This window comes from Corylus avellana, chromosome ca3, assembly GCF_901000735.1.
Source record: "Corylus avellana chromosome ca3, CavTom2PMs-1.0".
Lineage (NCBI taxonomy): Eukaryota > Viridiplantae > Streptophyta > Magnoliopsida > Fagales > Betulaceae > Corylus > Corylus avellana.
In genome coordinates this window covers 5223231-5235015 of record NC_081543.1, presented here as the reverse complement: position 1 = coordinate 5235015, position 11785 = coordinate 5223231, and the positions used below count along the sequence as shown (strand labels likewise).

The 11785-nt window shown below is 35.0% G+C and overlaps 1 protein-coding gene and 1 pseudogene across 1 annotated transcript; both read left to right on the top strand.

The window, feature by feature from the left end:
- Positions 1–5285, top strand: part of LOC132173595 (cytochrome P450 71A1-like) — a 14296-nt pseudogene extending 9011 nt beyond the window's left edge.
- A 4260-nt stretch (positions 5286–9545) lies between these two features.
- LOC132174904 (cytochrome P450 71A1-like) lies at positions 9546–11423 on the top strand. The gene is made up of 2 exons (XM_059586648.1): positions 9546–10554; positions 10635–11423. The coding sequence occupies exons 1-2, from the start codon at positions 9640–9642 to the stop codon at positions 11247–11249; spliced, it is 1530 nt and encodes a 509-aa protein (XP_059442631.1). The 5' UTR covers positions 9546–9639; the 3' UTR covers positions 11250–11423.
- Positions 11424–11785: the final 362 nt, after the last annotated feature.

Sequence of the window (11785 nt, the reverse complement as noted above, 5' to 3'; positions counted from 1 at the left end):
GTAGTTCTGACACACGTCAGAAAATTAAAAAATTAAATAAAAATTATTTATTTTTTTTTTAAATTTTTTTCTGGAATTTTTAATTATTAATTAATTAAATTATTATTATTTTTTCTTTTGAATTCCTCTGCACGCACGGCAGCTCCCTCACGCTGCCGTACGTGCAGATCTGTGTTTCTCGAGAAACACAGATCGATCTAGATCGTGCAGATCTGCACGATCTGCACCACACCAGCTCTCATTTTTCTCTCTCTCTCTTCTAATCTTCTCTTCTTCTTCCTCTTCTTCTTCTTCTTCTTCTGATCTTCTCCTTTTCTTTTCTTTTTCTTCTGCTTCTCTTCTTCTTCTCTTCTCCCTTTCTTTTTCTTCTGCAGCTTCTCCTCTTCTTCTCTTCTCCCTTTCTTTTTCTTCTGCAGCTTCTCTTCTCCCTTTCTTTTTCTTTTTCTTTTTCTTTTTCTTCTCCTTCTTCTCTTCTCCAGCCTTTTCTTTTTCTTCTCCTTCTTCTGCTTTCTTCAATCTGTGGATAGAAGGGAGATATATTGAGAGAGTGGGAAAAACAAATGAGGAGGCATGGCGCGCTGGGGAAAGAAAAGATAAAAAACAAAAAAATTCAAATGCGCGCCAGGCCTAGGTGCGCTGCGCACAGCGAGATGAGACGTATGCATGGGATGGCTCAAGGAAATGAAAATTTCCTGACGTGCCAGGTGTTGCACATCAAAATTTTCTGACGTGCTACACCTGGCACGTCAGAAAATCACTCTGAAAAAAAAATTATCTGAAAAAAAAAAAAAAAATTATCTGCACATATATATAATAATATATATATGTTTAATTTAAATGTATTTTCTGACGTGGTGAATTACCACGTCAGAATTTTCTGACATGGCAGTCCGACGCGTCAGAATTTTCTGACGTGGTAACTTTTGCCACGTCAGAAAATAAATAATTTTTAAATATTTAAAATCGTTAAAATTTTCCATACGTTTTAAAATTTTCACACGTCAGAAAATTAATTTCTGGCGTTTTAAAATTCACCCGTCAGAAAATTGCTGATATGGCAAAAAAACTTATACGGTAGCCACGTCAGAAAATGCCATTTTTTTTTTTTTGTAGTGATAGTTTTTCTTACCTTTCAATATACCATTAAAATATTATTTATTTACAAATTAAATACAAGTTTCATACCTATCATCTAATTTTTTACAAAATTCTAACACAATCTTCAATAATTAAAGTCGAGAAATCGCTATAGGTGACTTTTTAAGGTTTTTTTTTTAAAAAAAATTCCTATATATAGCCAAAATTTAGGGAGTCAGAATGAACTCATAAACGTATCTCAAAATTTATGAGTTCATTCTAATATGCAGGGACTTAATTATCAGATTAAGATAAATTATATAAATTGGTTTTACATTTTCGAAAAAGACAACAAAACACGTGAGAGGGGGAGCTGTTTCTACCTTTTCTCCATAAGCAAGTCTTCTCTCGCCCCCTCCTAGCTAGTGGAGCAGAGGATCCCTTGTCGCTTCCTCTTGTTGTGATCTCTCACTCAATATATATATATATATGCAAGAAGATTCCAAGATTTCCTCGACATCAAAAGATAAGAGCATGATCATAATGGAGTCCTGAGTCTCCTGACTACAAGGCGTCAAAAGATTTCATATGGGACCTGCTATCAGAAATCATGATGATAATGGAGTCGTGACTGAAGAGCATCTTATGGGCTCCATTTACTAAAAATTTTCAGTAGTAAATTTTTTGTTTGAATAGTAATAAGAAGCTATTGATAAGATATAAAGTAAATTGAATAATAATAAGAAGTTACTGATATGATATAAACTAGATGAAAGTTTTGAATTTTTTGTAAGGAAAAGTAAAAAAATTATGTGTTGTAGTGAGTATTTTGTTTAAATAATAATAAAAAGTTATTGATGTGATACAAAAAAATAAAAATATTTTAAAGTTGATTTTTTTCACTAAAAAGGATATAGAAATAGAGAAGACTAACAAACACATACTAAGAGCATTCCCAACAAACTCTCTATAAGGGAGTTTGTTTCCTATGTGTTGGGAATATATCCAAAAAAATTACAAAAAAAGTCTCACAGCAGACTCCCTAAATGAGCTTCAACCATGAGGACCACTATAGTAGAACCCAAAGTATAGGGCTCCACTATTGTAATCCTTATGATTATTAAAATAAAAAAATAAAAAAAGTTTCTCTGTCTTCTCTCCTCTCTCCTCTCATATATATAATATAATCTTAAAAAATATATATATTTTAATGATATAAGAAATGATTAAGGAAAGCTATTTGGTTGTATTTTGACATAGGAAAGTAAAAAGTAGTTTGCATCCTTAAATATAAGAAAAATGATAAGGAAACTATTGGGAATGCACTAACACTTTTTCATGGTTGATATTATTGCACCTTAGTTTATTATTAAATTTGTGGGGCTATATGAGTCGTATACCTAACCTTACAGAACCAATAATAGTTTAGAAAATTAAAATAAATAAATAAAAAGACCCATACAGGAAATGAACCATTTCTATATTATTATAAGATGCGGGACGTTACGTGATATTATTGCACGTCATGGGTCGGATATTATTGTAACTCATGTCCTGCCAAATAAAAGGAGAAATACACAAATATTATTTAAGTTCATTGTAGTGTCTATATGCTTTACACTTCACACTAGATTATATATTTAATACGTCTTGGGTATTGAAACTTGCAAAGCATTTGGGTTCTAAACACTTTGAGAGAGGAAATGGCGCAACAATCATGGCAGGATCTGCACAAAATACCCTTCAATCCACTCCTCTCACTTGTTTTTCTCATCCCTTTTCTCTATGTTTTCAAGCGTATTAGAAGTGGCAATAACAATTTACCTCTATCCCCACCAAAGATATTGAAAAACGTTATGCCGACTCCAAAAACTTGTTTATCACAATTTATGCGGAATTAATAATATGTAGCAATAAACAATTCAATCATCCAAAATATATAAAGCAATAAAGAGACAGACACATATATTTTGGTTACGAAGAGGAAACCTTTTAGAAACCGATCTAAAAGTAAAACCTCTCCGGGGCAGCCAAACCCAGGAAATCACTATCAAAAGATTATCCAGAGATTACAGACACTAGGAACACTTACAACCCTTTGCAAGACCTTGGCTCTGTAAGATCGACAAGCCTACAACTCGTCTCCTTGCTCACAATCTTCTTCAACGTGATTCTCCTTTACCGGACCCTTCCGATAGACTTCTCAACCGTAGATTTATCAAAGGAATAACTAAAATTCTAAGAGATTCAATTTAACGCTCACCACATATGATCTCTCTTAGCACAGCCTCCGACGAACTCTCTGGGGGTGAAAATTCGTGCTTCTCTCTTCTATAATGATGTATATATACCCCCGACAAAACCCTAGACCTAACCCACTTAAAATCACGTTTTTGGGCCTAAAACTTACGGGGTGTCCGGACATGTTAATGGGCGGTCCGGACACGGCTTTGCGGAGCAAGATTTTAGTTTCTGGAAATGAGGTCTGGACCCTAGGAATTGCGGTCCGGACCCGGCTTGTTCAGTCTTGATCAACAGCTTCGATCAACGGGCTTTTGTGGTCCGATTGAGTTGAAATTTTGCAGGAACGTTCATAACACATGAATCTACATTATGAATGGTGGAGATTGGATTCTGAGCATTCTATATCAGTGTTTGAGCTCGTGAACAGTAACATCTACATTTTGGAACTGAATTAAGCCAACACAAGAACTAACAGATATAATTATCGGCAATCTGCATCAACTTGGCACACTCCCACACCGCTCTCTTCAAGCCCTTTCTAATAAGTATGGCCCTCTAATGTTCTTGTATTTGGGCAATGTTCCAACCCTTGTGGTGTCATCTGCAAATTAATATGGCTAGAGAAATTATGAAAACACATGATATCATTTTCTCAAACCGGCCCAAAACCACAGCTGCTAATATCTTACTCTATGGATGCAAAGACATAGCCTTCTCACCCTATGGTGAGTATTGGAGACAAGCTCGGAAAATTTGTGTCCTCGAACTTTTGAGCCTCAAAAGTGTGCAATCCTTCGAGTATGTAAGGGAAGAAGAAGTTGAAGCACTGATCAACAAGATAAGTGGCACGTGTCTAGCTCAAAGGAGGTTCGGTTAATCTAAGTGAGATGTTCATTGCCACCACATACAACATAGCCTCTAGATCTATACTTGGACAGAAGTTTGAAGAAGAAAATGGTAAGAGCAAGTTCGGAGAGCTATCAAGAAGAGTTATGGTGCTATTTGTAGCATTCTGTTTTGGAGATTTTTTCCCTTCTTTGGGATGGATTGATGTTCTTACTGGAATTATTCCCAGTCTGAAATCCACTTTTGGAGGATTAGATGCTATCTTTGACAAAGTGATTGAAGAACACGAGACAGAAAATTGATGATAACCAGCCTAATAGGCTTGATTTCGTGCAGATTCTCCTCCGACTTCAAAAGAATAGCATGCTCGACTTTGAGCTCACCAAACACCACCTCAAAGCAATTCTCCTGGTTTCTCTCTCTCTCTCACACACACACAGACGCATGGACATCTAAGTCTAACGTATTCTTTTTTCCATAATTTCAGGACATGTTTGTGGCAGGAACTGACACTAGTTCAACAGCTTTGGAATGGTTAATGGCAGAACTCATAAAAAATCCAAGAGTCATGAAGAGAGCACAAGAAGAGGTGAGAAGAGTGGTGAGCAAGAAGTCAAAAATAGACATATATGACATCAACAAAATGGATTACTTGAAATGTATCATCAAAGAAACTCTACGATTACATCCACCGATTCCTCTTTTGCTACCTCGGGAAACAATAACAAGTGTGAAAATTGGAGGCTATGATATTCCGCCAAACACAAGAGTAGTTACCAATGCATGGGCAATCCAAATGGACCCTAAAGTATGGGAGAGGCCAGAAGAGTTCCTCCCGGAGAGTTTCGAAGGCAACCCGGTTGATTTCAAAGGCCAAGATTTTGAATTCATCCTATTTGGAGGTGGGAGAAGGGGATGTCCGGGATTGACATTTGGTGTTTCTTCAGTTGAATATGTTATTGCAAACATTTTATATTGGTTTGACTGGAAGCTGGCTGGTGCTGATGTTCAGGGGGAGGACTTGGACATGACTGAATTTAACGGGGTCTCTGTGACGAAGAAGATTCCTCTTCATCTTGTACCAGTACTGCACTCTCCTTAATTTACCTATGCATTAAGAGATTTGTGGCTTTTTTTTTTTTTTTTTTTTTTTTTTTTTTTTTAAGCTAAAATAGTGTAACGTTTCTTTGCTGATCACTTGGTCTGTTTTAGCATTTGATGTTGTTTCTGTTTGAAATTAATGTAAGGAAACTAAATAATTATAATAATAATAATTAAAACTTTTGTGTTGCATGGAAACTTTCATGCTATCGTCAAACTAATTATCCACAACGTTAAGGCCAGACTTGTTGACCCTAAAATCCTATATGCATGATGGTTCACATGAAAAATATATAGTACGACACTTATTTTAAAATCATAACGTAATGAAACATATATGCAATGCAGATTTTTTTTTTTTTTGGATGAATGATGATTTCATTAAAATCATAACATACACCCTCTAGCATTCAGCTAGAAAAACAAACTCAAGGAGGCCCACAAACCTAGCTCCTAATCTACAAACAAACGGAAAAAGCAAAGAGCACAAAGCAATATTCTGCTAAGCCAATCAGAAAACAACAACTGAACATCAAGAAACACTCAAACACCAAAGAAGCAGTCCAGCAGATTTCATCGACTACAGTGCTCTACATTTTCAGTGTTTCTCAGAAATCCTCTTCTAGACAAGATTCTGCAACGAACTTCCCAGGACACTTGACGAATAATTTGCTCCTCAGTATGCACCTGATTACCGTGCCTGATATCGTTCCTTTCCCTCCAAATATGACATATTGAAGCACTCAACACTAGCTTGTATAAGACAAAAGGAATAAGTATCACTTCGAGGGGATCGAACTTTCAATTGATCACTTTGAGAAGATCAACATCTAGTTATTGCTTAAAGCATTTGATATTTTTCATTGATGGATTGATTCTCAGTCATACGTACGTACGTCATCTACATTGTTTAAAGACGTAAAAAAACATAATATAAAAATAAGCGTAACACGCAAATAATTGTCTAGAGAAGAAATAATCATATCCCCAAGTGGATGAAAAATATGGAATATTTCGGAATATTTTGGGATCCTATCATTTTTCTTCAAGCTCCCCTGTTCATCTTCTTCTTCGTCACCCAAGTCCGTACCTCCACCGGTCTTTGCACCAAATTGTGACTCTGCCCGATACCGCATGTTCGTGTTTAGGTCATCGCCACTGTTAGAATATATTGTGATATTATGGGAATATGTTAGCATTGATTGTAATTGCGGAATAATAAAATAAGACACAAGATTTTTACGAGGTTCAGTTTATAACCTACATCCACAGATAAAACTTTAAGGGCTACATTATGCTTTTATTTAATGAATAATTTTACAATACAAATTGTCTCTACTTATAGGAATGGAAGATAATACAAAATGGTATGATTGATAGAATCAAATCAGATATATTTAATTCTTATTTGATTTTATCAATTACAATCAATGCTAATATATTCCCATAATATCACAATATATTCTAATAGCCACTTCGAGTCACTTTGACGGCAACAAGCAAGAAACCGTTTCCATTGTTGGTTTAAATCGTGGGTTCAATGTAAGGGGTTTTCTAGGTTGTGGTTGATATTTTGTTATGGGTTTATGGTTGTGATGAATATTTTAGTGAATATGGATTGAGATGATGATGGAAACAGTGCAAAAATATATTGAGGTGATAAGAACAATTCGAGATGTTCATTACAAACGACATGTAGGGTATTCTTTTCTCCCATTAACCCTTTAAGCATTCTCTCATCCACTGCAATATGCTGGCCTCCTCAACCAAGGTAACCCAAGCTCAGCCGTAATGAGCCCATAACATTCACCTACCCATATGTGAATGAAAGCCTTAATCTTTATTGAATGCGAGTCATCTTTTTGAAGTTTCTTTTGATTTTCCGATCTGAACTATATGTTAAGGATAAAAATTCTTTTGATTAACAAGGATTCGATATGATTAATTAATGTGGATTTGATTTGTAATTAATTACCCTGGCCTTAATTTAAAGATTTGTGTTGTATTTAAAATTATGCCAAAACTCTATAAATAGAGTCATGCATGTACTCAAATCATATATTAAGGAATAAAAGTATAATTTAGTCATTTAAGCTTTATCCTATAGACGTAGGTCATTGACCGAACCACATAAAATATTTTGTGTTATTTTATTATTTCCACTTTTGTCTTATTTTTCTATTTAGTTATGAATTTCTTCACTATATATATATATATGTTTGTGTATAGTACAATGGAGGTTGGAGATCGAGTCATAGACAGATAGTGGATAAAAAAAGTGACTCCCTTTTCTTTTTGGGAATCTGCAACTGTGTTTGCTTTTTGCGGGTGATGAGCAGAATAAAAAGGAAGGTGTTTTGATTTTCAGGTTGGGTCTTTCTGTTGAGGAATGTATGCTTTCACATATGCTATTTAGTAACCTCTTATATGATTGCTATACAATTATAGTGATATGACAGTAAACATTGGCCATTAAAAATTTCTTGTTATAAGCCCCCGTTGATCCAAATATTAATTTTCACTGCCACATCATCATGGTTGTATAAAAATTGTATGAAACTATACTAAATAGCTTTATTCTACATCTTTTGTTTATTTTCCTATAACAAATAGACAAATTTATTATTGAATTTTAGTATCTTATAGATTTGATAGATTCAATATATGGTAGCTTTACAAAAAAGATGGACAAAAAATGTACAAGATAATGGCACCAAATACATTTCAATTCAATTTGTGCTTTTTAAAGGTTAAAAATAAAATGTCACGTGCGATAATTTTATTGAATATGACGTGATACACTAACAGATGGTGTTAAGTTAATGAACAGAATAAATACAAAACATCCCTCAAAATGTATGAGTTCATTCTAATATGGCAGGGACTTAATTAAAAAAAAAAAAAAAAACAAAAACAAAAACAAAAACAAAAAACAAAAAAACAAAACAAAAAAACAAAACAAAAAAAAAAAAAATACAACAAAAAAGCGTTGGCGGGGGAGCTATTTCTACATTTTCTCCATTAGATCACTAGCAACAGCTTAATTCCCTTTGATTTTTTCAAAGTTTAGGGAACAAAAGTATTTTTTGCTTTCCTATCTAAATATACTTCACAAATCACAATAGTTTTCATTACCTTTCAATATACCATTAAAATATTATTTATTTACAAAATATAAGTTTCATACCTACCATCCAATTTTTTTATAAAATTCTAACACAATTTTCAATAATTAAAGTCAAGAAGCCGCTGTAGGTGACTTTTTAAGGTTTTTTTTTAAAAAAAAATTCCTATATATAGCCAAAATTTAGGGTGTCAGAATGAACTCAGAAACGTATCTCAAAATTTATGAGTTCATTCTAATATGCAGGGACTTAATTATCAGATTAAGATAAATTATATAAATTGGTTTTACATTTTCGAAAAAGACAACAAAACACGTGGGAGGGGGAGCTGTTTCTACCTTTTCTCCATAAGCAAGTCTTCGATCTCTCGCCCCCTCCTAGCTAGTGGAGCACAGGATCCCTTGTCGCTTCCTCTGGATGACGTGTGATCTCTCACTATATATATATATATATATATATATATGCAAGAAGATTCCAAGATTTCCTCGCCCGACACCAAAAGATAAGATCATGATTCCAAGATTTCCTCGCCCGACACCAAAAGATAGGAGCATGCATGATCATAATAATGGAGTCCTGAGTCTCCTGACTACAAGGCGTCAAAAGATTTCATATGGGACCTGCTATCAGAAATCATGATGATAATGAAGTCGTGACTAAAGAGCATCTTATGGGCTCCATTTACTAAAAAATTTCTGTAGTAAATTTTTTGTTTAAATAATAATAAGAAGCGATTAATAAGATATAAAGTAAATGGAATAATAATAAGAAGTTATTGGTATGATATAAACTAGATGAAAGTTTTGAACTTTTTTGTAAGGAAAAGTAAAAAAATTATGTGTTATACTAGTGAATTTTTTGTTTAAGTAATAATAAAAAGTTATTGATATGATATAAAAAAATAAAAATATTTTAAATTTGTGGCGCTATATGAGTCGTATACCTAACCTTACAAAACCAATAATAGTTTTGAAAATTAAAAATAAAAAGACCCATACAAGAAATGAACCATTTCTCTATTATTATAAGATGCCGGACGTTCCGTGATATTATTGCACCTCATGGGTCGGATATTATTGTAACTCATGTCCTGCCAAATAAAAGGAGATATACACAAATATTATTTAAGTTCATTGTAGTGTCTATATGCTTTACACTTCACACTGGATTATATATTTAATGCCCCTATTGGGTATTGAAACTTGAAAAGCTAGCATTTGGGTTCTCAACACTTTTGAGAGAGGAAATGGGTCAACAATCATGGCAGGATCTGCACAAAATACCCTTCAATCCACTCCTCTCACTTGTTCTTCTCATCCCTTTTCTCTATGTTTTCAAGCGTATTAGAAGTGGCAAGACCAATGTACCTCCATCCCCACCAAAGATACCAATTATCGGCAACCTGCACCAGCTTGGCACACTCCCACACCGCTCTCTTCAAGCCCTTTCTAACAAGTATGGCCCTCTAATGTTCTTGTATTTGGGCAATGTTCCAACCCTTGTAGTGTCATCTGCAGATATGGCTAGAGAAATTATGAAAACACATGATATCATTTTCTCAAACCGGCCCAAAACCACAGCTGCTAATATCTTACTCTACGGATGCAAAGACATAGCCTTCTCACCCTATGGTGAGTATTGGAGACAAGCTCGGAAAATCTGTGTCCTCGAACTTTTGAGCCTCAAAAGTGTGCAATCCTTCGAGTATGTAAGGGAAGAAGAAGTTGAAGCACTGATCAACAAGATAAGTGGCACGTGTCTCAAAGGAGGTTCTGTTAATCTAAGTGAGATGTTCATTGCCACCACAAACAACATAGCCTCTAGATGTATACTTGGACAGAAGTTTGAAGAAGAAAATGGTAAGAGCAAGTTCGGAGAGCTATCAAGAAGAGTTATGACGCTATTTGTAGCATTCTGTTTTGGAGATTTTTTCCCTTCTTTGGGATGGATTGATGTTCTTACCGGAATTACTCCCAGTCTGAAATCCACTTTTGGAGGATTAGATGCTATCTTTGACCAAGTGATTGAAGAACACGAGACAGAGAAAATTGATGATGACCAGCCTAATAGGCTTGATTTCGTGCAGATTCTCCTCCGACTTCAAAAGAATAGCATGCTCGACTTTGAGCTCAACAAAAACAACCTCAAAGCAATTCTACTGGTTTCTCTCTCTCTCTCTCTCTCACACACACAGACGCATGGACATCTAAGTCTAACGTATTCTTTTTTCCATAATTTCAGGACATGTTTGTGGCAGGAACTGACACTAGTTCAACAGCTTTGGAATGGTTAATGGCAGAGCTCGTAAAAAATCCAAGAGTCATGAAGAGAGCACAAGAAGAGGTGAGAAGAGTGGTGAGCAAGAAGTCAAGAATAGACGTAAATGACATCAACAAAATGGATTACTTGAAATGTATCATCAAAGAAACTCTACGATTACATCCACCGATTCCTCTTTTGCTACCTCGGGAAACAATAACAAGTGTGAAAATTGGAGGCTATGATATTCCGCCAAACACAAGAGTAGTTATCAATGCATGGGCAATCCAAATGGACCCTAAAGTATGGGAGAGGCCAGAAGAATTCCTCCCGGAGAGATTCGAAGGCAACCCGGTTGATTTCAGAGGCCAAGATTTTGAATTCATTCCATTTGGAGGTGGGAGAAGGGGATGTCCGGGATTGACATTTGGTGTTTCTTCAGTTGAATATGTTATTGCAAACATCTTATATTGGTTTGACTGGAAGCTGGCTGGTGCAAATGTTCAGGGGGAAGACTTGGACATGACTGAATTTAACGGGCTCACTGTGACGAAGAAGCATCCTCTTCATCTTGTACCAGTACTGCACTCTCCTTGAATCTATGCATTAAGAGAATATTCATGGTTGTACTCTTGATAATGTAGATTGTCTCTCCATTTTCTTGTTTTGTTTAGAATTTGCTGTTGTTCCTTATTGGAATAATTTGTGTAAGGGGATTTAAATCGAACCTTTCATGCTATATATATGCTAATCGAATCTGTTTTATTAAAATTTCAACGTTGATAATAACAGAAGCTTCAATGAATGCTGATTGAAACTTTCATGCTATATGCGCACAAATTGTAGACAATAATTGTTGAGTTTCTAAGTTGGCTCATTTGATTTTAAAACATTATTTTATGCTTGTTGGCCGGGGCATGGGTGGGTAGTTGTTGTACTTACGTCTCCATTGAAAAAAGTAATAAATTTTCCAAGAGACGAGTACATAGGGAAATGCTAGAATGCAGTCATTTTCATACATTTAGCCCATCAAATGTTGATGTGGCAGGCCCCTCTTATTAGTTTATTATCAAAATTCTGTAAATTTTTAAATGCTCATTTAGCCCATCAAATGCTCATATCTAACTTTAAAG

Bases quoted from the DNA above. Each gene is read 5' to 3' on its own strand.
- LOC132174904 (XM_059586648.1), top strand. From the start codon at position 9,640: ATGGGTCAACAATCATGGCAGGATCTGCACAAAATACCCTTCAATCCA. The intron at 10,555-10,634 runs GTTTCTCTCTCT...CCATAATTTCAG, and splicing joins ACCTCAAAGCAATTCTACTG to GACATGTTTGTGGCAGGAAC.